The 17649-nt window shown below is 39.5% G+C and overlaps 4 protein-coding genes across 6 annotated transcripts; 1 reads left to right on the forward strand and 3 right to left on the reverse strand.

The window, feature by feature from the left end:
• Positions 1-846: 846 nt before the first annotated feature.
• LOC131308195 (uncharacterized) lies at positions 847-4816 on the reverse strand. Of its 2 annotated transcripts, none has more exons than XM_058335044.1 (2): positions 4690-4816; positions 847-4619 (listed from the first exon to the last, which is right to left on the reverse strand). In XM_058335044.1, exon 2 carries the CDS (start codon positions 1925-1927, stop codon positions 1055-1057), a length of 873 nt encoding a protein of 290 aa, XP_058191027.1. In that variant the 5' UTR covers positions 1928-4619; positions 4690-4816; the 3' UTR covers positions 847-1054. The 2 variants fall into 2 exon arrangements, with proteins under 2 accessions (XP_058191027.1, XP_058191028.1); XM_058335045.1 differs by having other exon boundaries at positions 847-4179; positions 4690-4812.
• A 121-nt stretch (positions 4817-4937) lies between these two features.
• On the reverse strand, positions 4938-5455 carry LOC131308198 (diphthamide biosynthesis protein 3-like). The gene has a single exon (XM_058335051.1). It carries the CDS (start codon positions 5453-5455, stop codon positions 5204-5206), a length of 252 nt encoding a protein of 83 aa, XP_058191034.1. The 3' UTR covers positions 4938-5203.
• A 4242-nt stretch (positions 5456-9697) lies between these two features.
• LOC131308197 (uncharacterized) lies at positions 9698-10364 on the forward strand. The gene has a single exon (XM_058335049.1). The coding sequence runs from the start codon at positions 9978-9980 to the stop codon at positions 10239-10241; it is 264 nt and encodes an 87-aa protein (XP_058191032.1). The 5' UTR covers positions 9698-9977; the 3' UTR covers positions 10242-10364.
• Positions 10365-10396: 32 nt separating this feature from the next.
• LOC131308186 (extra-large guanine nucleotide-binding protein 1-like) lies at positions 10397-16213 on the reverse strand. 2 transcript variants are annotated; one of them, XM_058335023.1, is made up of 9 exons: positions 16066-16213; positions 14617-15828; positions 14388-14525; positions 14201-14305; positions 13929-14114; positions 12575-12749; positions 12062-12303; positions 11755-11918; positions 10397-11233 (listed from the first exon to the last, which is right to left on the reverse strand). In XM_058335023.1, the coding sequence occupies exons 2-9, from the start codon at positions 15706-15708 to the stop codon at positions 10648-10650; spliced, it is 2688 nt and encodes an 895-aa protein (XP_058191006.1). In that variant the 5' UTR covers positions 15709-15828; positions 16066-16213; the 3' UTR covers positions 10397-10647. The 2 variants fall into 2 exon arrangements, with proteins under 2 accessions (XP_058191006.1, XP_058191004.1); XM_058335021.1 differs by having other exon boundaries at positions 14617-16101.
• Between the last annotated feature and the right edge of the window lie 1436 nt (positions 16214-17649).

Raw genomic sequence — 17649 nt, forward strand, 5'->3', positions numbered from 1 at the left:
AAATAGTTAAAAGACACATGTCCGTGAAGAGGATTAGAAAAATTGTTGAATTGGTGATCCATTATAATCTTCATCAAATTTGACACCCAAAAAAATGAGGGGAAGATGCAACACAGCGGCCCCAAAGTTGTCATTTAAGGAGACGTCAACTTGAGATTTAATTGGTTGTTAATCACAATTGTAATAGAGTAGCTCATTTGGTAGCTAAGCATTCCATTCCGAGTAATGCTACAGGTCCAGACGAAATCCGTAGGAAGATCATACCGACAGCCGTACCGGGCTGTCTCCGGCCACCGGACGGCCGATCTGAGCGTTCCAAAAAATTCTAAAAAAAAACCCAGGGGGCCCACGCGGGAATCAACGGCATCCGATGTGTGTAGGATGGTTGATCTATACATATATACACGTATATACATGAAAAATAGGGTGTTTAGATCAAGCACCTTACACACATCGGATGTCTTTGATTCCTGCGAAGGCCTTCTCGGTTTTTTTTTTTAGAATTTTTAGACGGCTCGGATCGGCTGTCCGGTGGCTAGAGATAGCCCGGCGCAGCCGTTGGTATGATTTCCCTGCGATTTGGTGGGTAACTATATCTTCTTCGATTCCCTATTAGATGTTATGAAGCAGAGCCGGAGGGAGGATGTTCAATCATGATTGTCCGACCTAGCTCTGGTTGATCTTAGAGCCTCTAGCCCCTCTACTTTTACAGAATAAAATCATCCTCTCTTTTTGGGTAAAAAAACTCCGGAGATTTACTTGGTTGTTAATTTAAGAGCTTGAAATTAATCAAAGTGCGTCCAGGCTTTACTGAATTCAAAATTAAAAAAAAAAACTAAAACTCGATAGATAAAGTAACTCCCATATCCCATGTCATGAGAGCTAAAATATTGCAAATCCTTGACACATCTGATCCTACTATCTAGACACAAAAAAGGTTCGGATACAACTTAGTCCTATTTACATAGACTGGTAGAAACATTCCAAGTGCTCTCTAGATGCCTTGCAGTGCAACATGATAAGCTTTGCATTCAAAAACTCACACTACACTATCTCATGCACTCGGTTGCTTGAATCCAGTAATAGCAACAGATATATTTGCACCTGTGCTGTGAAGTTGTTCATAAACAGCAGACTCCCCCCTTGGCCTAAAATGCATAGCGTGCTTCAAGGAAATACACGAGGCAATAATCATAATTCCAGCAAGTATCCAACTGAATTGCATGTTGGCTAGGGCCATCGCCCTTGCTCCAGCCTCGTGCGTCAGACACGTGACTGCTCCATGCATATTCTCATAATCCGCAACACATCCTTGTGGAACAAACTTTGGAATCCATAACATAAAACCCATGTTGAGAAACCAACACCCTTGGAAAACAACAGAAATCCCCAAACAAAGAGCCACGGGGAAGCTGGAAGGGAAACTAGTTGAAGAGAGAGAAGAAATGAGAGAGACCAACACTATGAGCTGCAAAAGCCAATGGTAATGGCCTTCTAGTCCGACGTGGTCTGCTGAGTGATAATGGAGTAGGAAAAGCTCTTGACCGAAAACAGAGGAAGCGAGGACTCCAGAGACCCCAGATGTCGTCCCCGATGAATGAGTTAACTCCGCACAAAGGGTAAACCCAGAAAATATGGCTAGGTGGAGGAACATTGTCGCATGCTCGAAATTGTCGAGCTTGAAGGAGAAGTGGAGGAAAGGGTAGTCCATGACCTGCATGAAGATGGCAAAGATGGAGAAAGACAAGATGGAAAGGAGTTCGAAGTGTTTTAGTGCGAAAAGGGGGCTCTTAAACGGATACCAGAAACTGAAAACAAATTTGGCAGAGCCTTTGAGATAGTAGTCGTTGACTGTGTTCACCGTGTGCCACATACCAATAAGAACAAGGGCCAAACCAGGTACTATATGCCCCACAAATGTGCCCATGAGAGAAGCTTCAGTTTTTGTAGTCCAAAGTATGTTTCTGTTGCAGCTCACGCAAAGCTTAAATGCATCCAAAAAGCTAGATGGGTATCAAATCAAATGGGTTAGTGCAAAGTGCAAACGTTTCCACAAGAAAAATTGGGAAAAGAAAAGGCACCCATCCATGCATCATGCATGACCACTCAGTATTATTTCCGGTAAATGGGACATCAGAAAAAAGGAAAGCACCCGGGTGAAAGGCACCTAGGTGAACCTAGAAGGCTGCTAACTTCTAACCCATAGCATATGGAGACTGCTTATCTATTGCTCCTCCCAAACCACGATCCAAGAGGGAACTTTCTGCATTAGATACAGCCTTCTTCTATGATGTTAATGTCCCTAAGATCAATTGCCAAAGATCTACGTGTTAGATAGCTTGATATACATTCTTGAGCCCATTTTCTAACAGCTTAAGCTTTCTGGACTACTGGCGGCAACTTAACACTACGATGTTAGGAGATTACTATGGTTGATTGCCTATTGAAGTACAAGTGCCAAAAGTGCTAGTATGTGAGGCAAACAGTCCCTATCTCTTCAAGCTAAAGTTAATGGCAGATGAGGAAGGACATGCTTGTTATGATCCCATTAGCTTAGTGGAACATTGACATGTCTCCAATATATGTAAGTGTAGCCAATACAATGATCCCACCTTGTTCAAGAAAAACAAATCTCCTTTGGACTGGTGTTCATGTAACAAAAGTTATAGTAATCGGTTAAAGTTACAAGATTCCAGGTATATTACCCAATTGGGTAGTGGGGTACGCAATTGTTACTATGACTAATATATAAAAATTAGAAAGTTCTAGACCCAGGAAGTTGTAGTAGTATGTTGTCTGAAAAATGTCATAGATCAGCGAAATAGTTGCAAATGGGTAAATAAAAAGAGTGGTGCAATGGAGGTTCGATAAGCAGAGAATCATACATTCACCTGACCTGATGTCCCTTTTCAGAATTAGAGGATATGCTCAGGTAGAGGACATCCACCACCACAACAATTTTTCTCAGCAATGCATCGAAAGTACCTCTCAAGCATGACCCAGTTCTAGGTTCAATGCTAAGACACCACCTGCGTTAGCTGACGTTGCCAACAGCTAGGGGTAACCGTGGCTCAACCCCTGCGAATCGTACAAGCATCGGTCCAAATACACAAACTTCACACAAACCCAACTGCTTATTAGAGCCCATGAGAAGACGAGAGAGGCAGTATGTTTTCACCAGCACCTTTTCTTTCTAGTTAATGAATATAGTCGCTCAGAGAGAATATCCGTGATCTATACGTCAAACATGAAATCAAGCAAGCTCATGAATCGGTCACCCAGCTATCTAACATCACTCTTAAGCTACTGACGGACCACGATGAATGGACTGAACCAGAAGCAATGCAGTTCCTCAAAATTCTACTTTATTAGGTTAAATTAACACATAGAAAGATGAATCATGAATGAAATCAAAGACTTCAAGCTACTGCTGGGTTGCATAACACTGTGAAAAGCAGCGCATAAGGTGACATTCTTAGTATCTCCACTATGAGTGTAATGAAATCTTATGCTCCCGTATTTTCCCATCAAGAAACTGACTAAGCACATTCATTGTCGTTGATATTAGGTTCGTTTTGTAACAAATACCCATCACTGCTTGAATGAATACAAGCCAACAGAATGGGCCTAAATTTTAAGTCCGAGAGAACCGACTCAAACTAAATACATTAGGAAATATTCTTTCATTCTTTGTAAACAATTAACCTACACGTTTCAAATAGGAAAATCCAGTGCTCTAGTATTTCAGCTCTAGGAATTCACAACTGAAATTGCCTCATAAAAAGATACTCGAGTCATGCAATATGAAAGTAAATTGATCTACAATGGGCAACGATAACCTAAAGAACACCTTGATTCAATATAAACGGCATTTATTCTCTGCAAATAACAACACCTTGAATTCCACGCAATTTTCATGTCGGTAGCAGAAATGTTTTACATGTCTAAACTCTCCAAACCAAAACTAAACACTACACAAGACCAAAATTTCATCAAGACAACGCCTAAAGCAACGGAGTTTCTATAAATTACTCCGAAACAAACCATCGAACTCTTTTTCCATAATATGTGTTGAGTTAGTTATTCTCTGCAATAGTCCATGACAAATAATCCTCAAAACACAATGATTCAATACGATGATAACAATCAGCAATTATTCTCTGAAAAAAAACAATATAGCTTAAATTCCAAAAAATTATTCTGCCGGTACGTTTCGCAAACCAAACCGAACAGACCACAAGAACAAAACTTAATCAAGACAACCCTAAAGCTCCAAAACAAAACCATCGTAACTCTTCTACATCACGTATCGAGTTAATTACAACCCGGTCTTTCAAGCAACCACGATGAACTGTTCATTGGGGCCTCGAGATTCTTCTTTGTCAAAGAATTGCAGGTGAAATTGTCGAGATTGTAAATGCATAGTTGCTATGAATTACCACTTCTCAAAAAAAAAAAAAATAGTTGCTATGAATTATTCCAAAACAAACCTTTGAACTTTTCTTCCCTAACACCCATTGAGTTAGTTATTGACCGCAATAGGCAATGACAAAGAAGCCAAAAAAAAACACATTCATTCACTCCGATCAGCAATTTTTCTCTGAAAAACAACAGCATTGCTAAAATTCTAGGCAATTACTCTGTCAGCACCAAATCTGCGTGACACCTCTAAAACCCTCCAAACCAAACCTAAACTGCACACAAGAGCAAAACTTCGTCAAGATGAACATTAAAGCAACAGACTTTCCTGTAAATTACTTCAAACCAAACCATTGTAACTCTTTGACGTTAATTATTGAGCTAATTACGACCTGGTTTTCTAAACTGACGGTGACAGGCTGTTGCTTTGGGGCCCTAGATTCTTCTTCTTTGATGAATTGCCCGACGAAAACCTCGAGATTGTAAAATGACAGTGATGTAAAGAACGCAATAGGCAATGATAAAGATCGCAAAACGATCGATGATTCAATAGATCTCAAATAATTCTCTGAAAAGCAACACAACACAGCTTAAATTTCACGCAATAAATACGCAAGTACCAGAAATGTTTTCAAACCCTCCAAACCAAACCTAACCCTAACAAAAGAACAAAATTTCGTTAAGGCAAACCCTAAAGCTACAGACTTTTCCTGTAAATTACTTTGAAACAAACCTTCGTAACTCTTCTATATAACGTATCCGAATCAATTATGACCTGGCTTTTTCACGCGACGGCGACGGGATGTTGCTTGGGGGGCTCTAGATTCTTCTGCTTTGATGAATCGCCGAGGAAATCCTCGAGATTGTAAATGACGGTGATGTAGAGGGAACAGCTAGGGCACCGAGCGATTTCCTCGCCGATTTTGAGATCGTCCTTGGTGATCTGGAACAAGTCTCCGCATGGGCACGGGTAGGTGAAGGCCTGGAGCTCCTCGTTCCACTCCATGTCTTCGATCTCCACGTCGTCGTACGACATCGTATCCTCCTTCTCTGTTCTTCTTCCTCCCGGAAAGCTCGCGCTTTTTCCGGTCAATCGGAGCTCCGATGAAATTGAGAGAGGCGGTGCAGAGGCGGTCTTGTCTTTGGAAGAAGCGTCGCGTCTAGGTTTTGTTTCTCTTTACGCGTTTCTCAGGAGTAAACGGGAATCAGGCTACGACGTCGTTTGCGTGTGTTGTGTCGTTAAGTCGGTTACTCCATTTTCACGGTGCGTTATTACATTGGAGTCCTTCTTGTTTTCAATATTTGCAAGGATTCCCTTCAACTTTTTAATGCTCTGTTTGGAAGTTAAAGAGAGTGGGAGAAAAGAAGCAAAAGGAAAACGACAGAAAAATGGGAGGGAAAATATACTGAACACAATTCTAGAAGAGCCGTGCTACGTGCACAGCAGCTGGTGCACAGCAGCTGTGCACAGACCCCGTTTTCTCCCGCCTCGGGTCGCGCAAAGATGATTGAAGCCGCTCATTTTGTTCAAAATATGTCGTTTAAGGTCTCTGTAAAAAATAAGCTTCGTTCGATATCGTTAGAGGCGTTAACAAAACACCCAAAATCACTTCAGAATTTAGGCCGTAGCTTTTCTGATTCTAGAATTTTGCTATTTTCTTGCATCTCTCTCCAAATCAAACAATGGGAGAGAATATTTTTTTAATTTTTCCTTCTTTCCTCAAGTTACAAGACTTTCATAACCATTGAATAGAATATGCTTCGGCCTTGTGACGTGCTAGTGCCTCAACTAGGCAAATGTAGTAAAAGACAGGAGGGTCTGTGGCAAGTAGGGAGCTTGAATTTTGGATCAGTGGAGTCAAAAACTAGAATCATATATACATGACTCATTTTTCCTACTATTTTTTTATTCCTGTTTGCTATTTGGAAGAAATAGTTAAGGGCCTAACCAAAAAGTAGATGTAGATCCAATGTTAATAAATGTCATTTTACTTTACAATTGAGTCCAACGACATTTCACTTATTTAAATGATGCATGATAATTTCATTTGTCCATTAACTCACGAGGAGAACAGAACACTTAAAAATTTAGATTTTGACTGATGATGTGTGAAGCAAAGGCAAATAAATATATAGGGGTCTTTTGATTTGGTCGATAGATAGTATACCAAAATTTGCAAGTGGAATCCGCCCTATGTTGATCTCATGTTAATCCCTGTTTTCAGTATGTAAATTGGTTCAACATATAAAAATAAATCTCATGTTTCAATGTCGGGAAAAGCTCTAATACACACTCCGTATAACTAAATATGTTACACCTATTTTGAATAAATGTAATTATGTCTTTAAGTGGTAAATGTTATGCCTCTTAATAATTAATGGTGCATATACGGTATGTGCCGTTATACCTATTTGGTAAAATGTTACGTCGGTTAGTAAAATATTATGTCTCTCAGTAGTAGTAAATATTACGCTTCTCAATAATAAATATTACAAGTACATATCATACGCTAGGTGTACACCATAGCGGTTCCCTCCAATGTCACACACTGAACATGGTTTCTTCATACCCATCAGAATCCCACTGAATTTGAATTAAGCCAATGGGTTCACAACTTTCTTGTGGGGGCCAATACACGGTATCAGTCAACCGACCATTGAATCACACAGCACATAGAAACACACCCACAAGGGCCACAACCAATCAAAAATCTACTCTGATTGACAGCATCGTGTGCGCCATTGGGCCTCACACCCACACATCACACATATAAATTCACAAGAACTATGACCCAATTCGTATCTCAAAATATCGAAGACCCAAAATATCTGAACAAAACCACACTTCAAGATCTCTCTCTCTCTCTCTCTCTCTCTCTCTCTCCTTCAACTGGGTTTTGTCTTTATCATTCGATATCGAAAGCAGTGGTCCCAATGTCAGGTCTGGTGGATATGTGGACCGAGGAGCAAGCCAAGATTCGCAACAAGGGTCCAGCAGATATCCCAAGTGGCTCGGGCCCGACCGCTCCCGAGTTGAGCCAACTGGTTCAACCGAAAGAGAGGAGCTCCCTCTTTCAGGGGCCGCCCACAGTCACAAGCGTCTTTCCCAAAATCAGCTCGCCTTTCGCCTACTCTGAGGCTTCACTTTCTATGCTTGTTCAATGCTTTAGCCCTTGAACAAAAATGTAACAAGTTGTACCTTTTAGGTTTATGAATCAACACCTTAGCGCGAGGCTGTGCTAAGCTCATGTGTTTTCTTTTATTTTGTGGATACCTTCTTGTCACTCTAGTTGTTATGAGGAGTCGAGAACTTTGTTCGATGAAGTAATTTCAAGTAAACGTGTTTAATGTACATCTTTCGGAGTCATGAATACCAAGGCTGTTACCTTGGAAAAGGAAACCAAAATTAACAAAGTGCAAATGGGTTTCTTAAGTTGCTGAGAACCCCCATCTTTCAGATGAGCAATTTTTCTAATTTTGTCTCTTCTATATTGCCACACCTCCTTTGCAGCCTTCAACAAAAGATGAGCTTCATAATCAGAGGAAAGGGTTACTTTTTCTTTAGCACTTGCAAGAGAAATTTGCTGATCGCAACAAATCCCTCAAATCTTTTTGTGGCAGACATGTACAGTATATTAGAACTCGATTAAGTCGATCGATTGCCCCACGCCATGGTTGGAAAGAGTAGCGAATCAATCTTTGAGGAAGATTCTACTATAATTTCTTCAGTGAAACACAGAATTGAGTAAGAGCAGGGATGAGATTATATCAGGCAAAAAAAAAGTTTAAGACTCGAGATCGATTCTCCCCAGATGCAGCAGTAAAATAGTGAGAAATATTGCGAGATTGAGTAAAAAGTAACACTTTTTTCGCACGTAAGAACGTAGAATAGTGAGAATATACTACTACTATAAGGTACTCGGGGATATTCGATATCGCAACATGTAGTATAAGAACAAAAAGAACGATTTGACAAACGATTTTTCGATAAAAAAAATATCCGAAGATATTTTGAGATGTTACAAGAGCATCCTTACATGTGATACACTTCAATAATTCGATTAAAGAGACAAAAAAAAGGCACATGGGTTTGAACGGTTTCACATAATCTCATCTCATCCACCAGTTCCAGAAGGGTTAATGATATTCATTCAAAAGTTTTTACAGAAACTATATAGTATATACATGAAAAATATATACTCGTATTCTATAAATTTTGGGGGAATACAAATACGAGTCAAGATCCTCTCATGTGATGATCTCTCATGTGGTTCTTCACGTGATCCAAAAGGTGAATCATCACGTTCCTGTTTCATGATCTAAACCGCTTATACAGTAGGTCTCGATGTGTTCAACTTCCAAGCCAAAAATCAAGTCTATTGGAGATTTATAAAAGCCTAGTCTAATTATATTTGTCTGAAAAAGAAACAAATGGTTTGAGTTTGACTGTCTCTTTCTCTTGTGAAAAATATGATCTGTTCAAATAGATACCCATATTCAAGGAACTTGATTTTTTACATCGAGAGCTGCAAAATTAATTGCTCGGATCATCGAATGGACTTGTGGTCGATCACATTTTGCGTCACATGAGAAATCACATAAGAGATCATCACATGAGAGAATCTTGATTCAAATCTGACCCAATAGGTCACCAAATTCCGGTAGCCAATTCTATAGTACGTGGGCCAATGAAACTCCGAACAAAATTCTGTATGGACTAACCCACTGCAATAATTGATAACACGCAAATCAGAGTCAAACCATTGACCAAAGATTTCTTTAGGCTGTCCTGGTTGCTTGGTGACCACCGCGTCACCCTGTCCACCCCTGGTTATGAGAGGATAACTATTGTTGAGAACCAATACCAGCAGCTCCTGTAGAAATCCATTTTCCTATTGGCTGCTAGACTATTGACTCTTTCATTTCCAACGTTTTATTTATTACAACTGTGGGCGAACCAGTAGTTTATGAAACAAAGAATATTCAACACAAAAACTGTGGTCCACCCCTCTTTTTCCTATGGTCGGGTGTCCGGACCAACTCACGCGCATCCCAATTAATCTCGTTCCCAATTCGATTAAAAACATGTCATCGATAATGGGACTAAAGAATTCACAAGAAACCACTTTCTTGTGGTCTGATCCTAAGAATCGAACTCTAGTCAATTATGTAGAGAGCAAACCGACAAACTAACCCGAATACCCCTTGTGGCTGGTCCTCCTCTCTTGAAACAAAACAAAACAGCCACCACAGCCCTATGGAACAAAAATACAAAAAAGATGAAAGTTCCTTTTTTTGTACCAGAACTTTCATCCATGCCAAAAACAAAACAACAGTCATACGTCGCAAATGCTCATCCAGTAGTCTCGAATATCCTATAACATATGCTCGAAAAATTGTGTGCCCACAATCAACGGGCGTCGACGCGCTGATTTCCCGAAACAGCCCCCCTCCCTCCTCCTCCTCCCTATAAATACATCCTCAGATCCCACCATCGCAATTCATATAACATACTGGTTTCGAAGAAAGAAGTTTTAAGAGAGAGATAGAGAGTGAAGATGTCGGCAATGGTTGACGTGTGGATGGGTGAACTAGGGAAGCTTGGAGAGAAGGTACGAGCTCGGAAGCCATTCTTGCTTAGAAGAAGAAGAAGAGACGGTCGCGAAGATCAAGAAAATGAGGCATCACTGGCCAAGAAGAAAGACCCTGCTGCTGCTGCTGCTTCCGTCTTGCGAAATTCAGCAGCAGCAGAGAAAAAGAAAGACAATACAATATCAGAAGCCACAGTCTGTCTGCTCATGGACCGTTTTGCGCCGTGGTGAATCCCAGATAGAGATATATTCCAGTGCAGGCATATATAATTTGTAGTTACGTCAGTGTATATGTACGTTCCAATTGTACGATTGCGCGAATTTTTCTAATAAACTTGTTTGCCTTCCATTAAAGTACAGTAACATCACCTTTCACAGCTCCGAAGTCATTCAAGAGATCAGTGAGATACACCATAATTTGAATCCATAAAAAATTCCTCCACATGGCTAATAACAATTATCCAAACCTATTCGGCAAGATAAAGCGATAAACCGCCCATCACCAGCTCATCCATTTTACAAATTGCAGCCTCTTATTTTCTTTTCTCTATGTGTTTGTACATATTTGTGCACTAAATCTAACAAAGCTATACGAAAAGAAGCAAAGCTTAGTTAACTGCCTTTCTCTATTGAAAAGTTAAGAAGAGGAACTTGCGTCGACGCTACAAGAAGACGACTCGTGTAGGGTAAGCTGAGGTTTCTCCTTCTCCCACTTCAGAATCTCTCTGGTATATCTAAGAGCTTCATCAACGCAGTCCGGTTCCAATCCAGTAACACGAGAAACATACAACTTGCGTCCACCGGTGAGGGAAACGAAAAGCTTTTTGAATTTCACGGCAATGTAGTTGAAAGCGCGTTGAGCCAACGAAGGGTTGCTGTAGTTACTACCTGTGCTGCTGTGATTATGGCTGATTACTGGGTTGAAATCAGGAAACCATTCACACTGAGTGAGAGGAATTTGTTCGATCTTTTCCTCTAGAAGGTCGAACTTGTTGAGTATCAGAAGGAAGTTCTTTCGACGAAAGGTTGGATGAGTGACAATGCTTTCAAAGAGCCTCTTGCTCTCCAACATTTTGTTGCTGGAAACTCCGTTACTGTTGTCAGAGAACTGATCGTAGTCGGTTAAGGAGACGCAGTAAAGGACCAGGTCAGTGTCTTCAAACATCTCCAACCACTTGCAGTTTTCTCCAAGGCTGCTTGCATGTACCCTAATGAGTTGGAACCTGCGGTAAGAAGCCATACAGCGAGGGCAATTTGTGTCAATTGCTCCATCTACTTCCCGTGACTACCAGAAATAACTTATTAGCATCCTAAATTTTAAATCCCAAAATGACGTTGCTAAGTTGAAGTAAGTGATAAAATTAATCAACTAGAGATCCACCTGTTATTTTTCCTCTGGCTGAGCGAAGATCCGTAGATTTATACCAAAACTATATGGTTAAAACACGAAGATCTATTGTTTCACATCCTTGCTAGAAGGTTAAACAACAAAGATCTCTAGTCTCATATCTTACTAGATGATAATCAATAGTTTCATAGTTCTTTTCTGATCGGAATAGTTTCGTAGTTTAACATCTCAAATTTCCAAAAGTCCCTAATGAAGCTGTTAAAGTGGTAGTGACTAGCGAGTGAATGAAAATAATTTACTAGAGATCTGCCACTTACATTTCCATATTAAGATTAAAAAAAAAAATGTAGTTTCATATGATGCTAGAAGGCTAAAACACGAAAAATGAATACGAACCTATGCAATGGATCATTCTGATCAGCAGTGTCCATGAAGCTATCCTGTGTCGACTTGGGAAAAGAAAACTCCATGGAAGCTAGGCTGTTGGATGGAGTGATACCCTCGGCATATAAGATATCCGTATCAGAAGGATCATAGTCCGTGCTTGAAATTTCAACAGCCTACATAGGAACATTTAACTAGTAAAATTAGACGCTAACTAACATGACTCTATCACTCTTCAAACCACCTCTCACTATTGATACACCAAAAAGAATTTTAGAGAGCCAGAACCAGTTATAAGAATTACAGAGCGTGATCTCACCCGATCCAAGAAATAGTTAGCGATTCTAGGCAGCATACGTAGTTCATTCCTCCTATCATATGTGGCTTGAAAGGCTTTATCCTTCCAAATGTCTTCAATAAGTGGTGCATATTCACGAGAAGCCGCCGGAAAAATGATATCCAAATTGCCTGATATCACCACTTCAAGAAGCCAATCAGAAAATCCTTTCAGTCTTTGGTTGATGGAATAGATGTTTTCTTCATTAATATGACCGCAGCTCCCTGTTCATAAAATAAGCCTTCAGCATCTACTCGATCCTTTAAAAGGTAACTAATTTCAAGAAATTTGTGCTGGAAGCAAGATTATGATAGTTTGTTGATGATTTGAAAATGATACAAGGTCTGGACTTTGGCTTACCCTTTCAAGAAGAAACCAAAAAAAGGAGAAAAACATCTACATATTCTTTATGGATTTTGTGATAGTTAGATGTAGTTACAATAAGGCATGTAAGCTGAATAGAAAAGAGAAATCTAAAACAAACTCTCCACATACTTGAAGGACCTGGTTCATCACTGCGCTTTCTTCTCATTTCCGTTAACCATTCTTCCTCAAACCGTTCCCGCCCCTCGAGAAGTATTCCAAGATAACAATACAAACTGCTCTGGATCTGGAGTTTAATACTCTGACGCTCATCTTCAGAGAAAGGGACATTATACACCATCTTGGCCTGAATAACAAAACACAGATTAGTCAGTCTCAGTCACCATTTGTATCGAAGGATCAAAAGTCGGTACATCATTCAACGATGGGTAAATAGGATGTAACATTGAACAATGAAGTATAAGTCCCATTTTCTCTATGTACACAATTCCCACATGGGTATATACCTCAGAAGGTTGGTAGGATATCCAGAAATTTCAAGTCCACATGAATACCATCATGTTTATTGGATTATAATACCGAACTGTGTCCAAATAAATAAGCAAATCAACTACTTTTACAGACTATCTATAGTAAACAGTGCATCCTGGTACTTATCAAATAAATAAATAGACCATACACCCTGGAAGAAGCTGAAGAGTAGAAGAAGCTCAAGGAAAAACATAGTTGAAAGAAGAGAAATCTAACAAGTTGGCAATGACAATAGTCACTAATCCCATTCCTACCTTTTAAAGATCCCAGACAACCTAACCTTATACTTGTTCAATCGGTCAAACCAGCATCTAAAAGAACACAAGTTTCCCATTTCCTTCCCAAGTTTATAGTTCCTGGGTATAGTTCATGATATCCAGTTATTATACCCCCCCTCTGATAAGAACCTTTTCAAAACTCGATAGATCTTCTAAACTTCCTCACAACAAATAGTAAATGATCAATCACAAAGGCCTCTTGTAGCACTTTTTGACACTAAAGACAAAAAAAGTAAGAAGATAATGCTTTTTCTCAAGGTAAGCCTATTGCATAAAACTATCTTGGGCAAATTAAACAACCTCACAGAGTTGTGCAGAGCCACAATGCAGCAGATGTTATGCATAAATTTGACAACTGTACAACATCTCAAGTTCTGAACCACATGAAACAACATTTTTACATTTTCCTCACGGCTCACACCATCAGCAGAAAATGAAGATAACCAAATGACGGAGAATCTTGTGTGCTTCGCCAGATGCTTAATTACCATTCATCTTGTTGTTTTCCTACGTTAAGTTTCTCGTATGATATGTTTCTGGCTTTCTGTAAATGAAAAGACCATTGGAATTTGGAAGCATAGCAAATAAATATGATAGTGCAAATAAATTTTTCCAGCTCTACGATATCGATTATAACTGCAGTTATACTTAGTTAAATGTAAATGAATGAAAATCAAGTAAAAGATGACAGCTAAATTCTTCCATTCAGGAGATACCTGTTTGAATATGGTACTTGTCCCAGATTTATCACAACCAACGAGAAGAAGTTTATTAAGTGTTTTCTGCTGAATGAAGTTTGACAGAACTCCATTAGCAGGATTGGCAACTTCTTCCCCTGAGGGATTCGTGTCCTTTGGAGGCGTTGGCAAAGATAAGAGGGCACAAACTAGCTTTATTCCAGGCTGGAAACATTTGTGAAAGATAACTCAATCACAATTACGATAACAATAGGAACACAAGCATGTAAATCAACCAGATTCATACGCACCTTGTCCCATATTTTCCCCTTCACATTGTTTTGTCCCTCTTCCTGGTAGGACCCATCTGCGCTCACCCAGAAGTGAGGGGCTCCTTCACACTGGATTCCTGCCAACTGCAATATCCAAAAGACCTGAGTTGGTTTTACTTCAAAATCCTAAAATTCAATAGATACAAATTATGTGATGCAATCCAACCCGCAACATCCGGAACTCTGCTTTCGTGATCTTCCGATTGTTGATTAATATATTTGTGTCTCCATTGCTTGCTTCCAACGAAATTTGACCACCAACATTAAGCTGGGCGCTAATAATCTGGCAGGGTTTCTCTCCTTCCTGGTTAATTGAGCCAACGACATTAATTAAGACGCACACAGAAAAAAAAAAAGTACTAATTCTTTTTAGGGTAAAAGAGAAAATCACTTACCTTTCCCCAGAATCCAGACACTTTATCATACCAATATCTTCCCGGTTTTAGTTTTTTGGGCGGGTTCTGACACGTTTGCAGCACAACCAACTCTTCATGACAAAGAGGCTTACCATTCACATGCATAAGCCGAGGTGGCAGCTGATTTGCTTTGCATGATATCTCGAATCGCATAACCTCTTTAACTTCTGAATCAGATAACAATTGCCTAAGCATCCGGGAAGATTTTCCCAGGCTCCCCCTCTTCGATTCATCAATTGGAAAACCAATACAAGGAATACATTTCCTCCCTTCTGGCATTGATCCCATTGCTCTAACCGCGCAATTACCGCAATACTGAGCACCACAAACAATGCACACCACCTTCTCAGTGAACTGGTTTCTCTTATTGCATCGATTACATAAACCTTTTTTCACACTAGCTCTTCTTCGGAAAATTTCTGGATCATAATGATCTGTTAGCTCACGACCTACATCACTTGATTCAGGATCACCAGCAGTCACGACTGAGGTACAATCCTCCTCCCCTTCGATAGAATGAATCTCAGGCGAAAGAGCCCTTGAGCATGATTCCCCTTCATCCAAATCCAACCCCACCTCACCATCGTCCCTTAAATCCTCTTCCACTTCTGAACTTCCTGATAATTCTTGCGAATCATCCCGACTGTCAGAAAACCCTAACGTACCTGAACTATCAATTCCGTCTGATACCTTTGGTATACCTTCCTCAACATCAATCAAACCTAATTCATCCGAAAGCTCAACAAATTCACCCGAATGGGATGCTGAATTCGTCGAAATGTTTGCTTTAGAGCCCGATTTGAGCTCTTTTGACAACTTATTGCTTAAAAGATTGCTCTTTGAAAATGGTTGAACAACCGGAAGGGACAGATTACTCAACATCGAAGCAGTGACAACCACAGAAGCGGTCGGGATTCGATCGATATCGATCGGAACCACAAGAGGAATGTCATGACTGACCGGAGGGCCACTGTACTCTACAGCGAAAGAGTACTCAACACTGTAGTCATCTCCATCGTCGCGATTTTTCGGAGACGGTGAAGGCAAGAATTTCCTAAGGAGGGAAGTCATCTTACTAAATCTTGAATTCAAAGAAAACCCCCTAATTTCCCTAGTGTCATTTCACATGAAGCAAAACCCCCCAAAATGAAAAGGAACCCAATTTACAAATCTTGAATGCAAAGAAGAACCCTGAAACATAATTCTTGAGAGATTAGCAAAAAAACCTCAAAATGAAAAGGAACCCAATTTCTGGTTCAGATTCAGGAGGAGGGTTATTTGAAGATGAAACCAAAACCGAAACACATAATAATTCTTGAGAAATTCAAGAGAGTAGCGAAGAGATAATGGTTTTGGTGAATGATATGGAGGGACCAAGGCAATTTACTAGAATTATATGTGTGAAGGATTGCATGGACTTTGACTTACCAGCAAGAGTTGGTGTTGAATGACAGAGACTGCGAAGACTTGGTAGTAGTAAACTACAGTTCGGTTTTTCCTTCTGATCAACGCGTTTTTGGTGCAAGAAATTTTCCAGGAAAGTGATGACAAAGCTGAAGAGGACTAGTTCATTTTGAGTAATCTCCCGGACAGGGATGACCGGAGACTGGAGACCGGAGTCATTGCCGCATTTTTTTTCAAAATTGTGGATGTGATTTTTTATTTTATTTTATTTTATCCGATTGCGCAATCCAAACCTCCGGGAGGGCTAACGTTCCCGGACCTTGAGGAGTACTTCTAAAATTTGAGCATTCGTGCCGAACCACTGGAGATCTTTGAATGTGTCTGATTTAATCAGGAAACAATACATTTTCAAAAGTCAAACCATACTTACAGATTATTCATAACGATAAGAAAATTAGAGCCAATCAATGACAAGAATATGAGTTAATAATTTGATCTTCGATTCAGGATGTGATTTGAATTTGGGCCCAGCTACATACAATTGCGAATTTACTACATGTATCCAACTCATAAAAGAGAATCCAAAAATTTTCTTTTATAAATTAACTACATGTAGTAAATTCGCAGTTGTATTTAGCGGAACCCTTGAATTTTGAATAGTTCAAACACTGCCATTTTTCCCCCAAGTTTATACTATAATCTTTTCAAAATTCTACTGACAGTCACACACAACAAATTGGGCTTAAAGTCAGCATTCAACTCTTGAATAACATTTCCCTCTTAAATTAATTTCACCTTCTATAGGATAAGATAGCAAAGAACCATATATGTCGTATCTGAAATAATTACTACAAAATAATAAGATGAAAATAAAGCTGATCGTGATACTCTCCATTGTAAGACATAAAATTAATGTGATGTCCTAATCCAGAATTTGCAGGCGAAACAAAGTCATGCTAACTCAAAATACTAGTTTATTGCTCTTGACTCTTGAATTATTGTCAAAACACTCGCTAAAATAACACATTAATGAAACAATCATTTAGTTGTTTGGAGCCGATCCAAATTGTACGATTGCAAAATGTGTAAGCACATTGTCAAATAATACTGGTACTCTCTTCATTCTTAAATAATGGAGTAATCTACTAAAAAAAACGGACAATTTTAAAGTAAAAAATTAAATACTTACGTGCATAATTTTTAGTAGTAAATTACTACTCGCTTCTGTGGTGACTGGCTCAATGCCCACAGTGAGCTGAATAGCTACTGGAATAAAGTTGCATGTATAATGGAGTGGTGGGACTTGAGAGAGTTTGGAATCCGGTTGTCTAATCACTTTGAGATTAATTTCATGATTTTCTTCTTTTTTATTCCGATCCAAGCTAGATTACGTTTATCTTAATTAACCTCATTTCCGGTTCGGTTAAAAACATGTCATCCACGCCGCCGGAACTAGGAAATTCATTTAAAATTAGTCTTTCGCAACCTGATCACAAGAATCGAATGTTGGTCAATTGTGTGGAGAGCAAATCCATCAACCAACCGGAATAAGGCTAAAATTTCCGCAATTTCAAATTCTTGCATACGCGTACTTATCTAATTATCTTA

Source organism: Rhododendron vialii, chromosome 11a (genome assembly GCF_030253575.1).
Source record: "Rhododendron vialii isolate Sample 1 chromosome 11a, ASM3025357v1".
In the NCBI taxonomy this organism is placed as follows: Eukaryota; Viridiplantae; Streptophyta; class Magnoliopsida; order Ericales; family Ericaceae; genus Rhododendron; species Rhododendron vialii.

Bases quoted from the DNA above. Each gene is read 5' to 3' on its own strand.
- LOC131308195 (XM_058335044.1), bottom strand. From the start codon at position 1,927: ATGGGCACATTTGTGGGGCATATAGTACCTGGTTTGGCCCTTGTTCTT.
- LOC131308198 (XM_058335051.1), bottom strand. From the start codon at position 5,455: ATGTCGTACGACGACGTGGAGATCGAAGACATGGAGTGGAACGAGGAG.
- LOC131308197 (XM_058335049.1), top strand. From the start codon at position 9,978: ATGTCGGCAATGGTTGACGTGTGGATGGGTGAACTAGGGAAGCTTGGA.
- LOC131308186 (XM_058335023.1), bottom strand. From the start codon at position 15,708: ATGACTTCCCTCCTTAGGAAATTCTTGCCTTCACCGTCTCCGAAAAAT. The intron at 14,115-14,200 runs GTGCGTATGAAT...AAATGTTTCCAG, and splicing joins AGGGGAAAATATGGGACAAG to CCTGGAATAAAGCTAGTTTG. The intron at 11,234-11,754 runs GTTCGTATTCAT...TTCTTACCGCAG, and splicing joins CAGAATGATCCATTGCATAG to GTTCCAACTCATTAGGGTAC.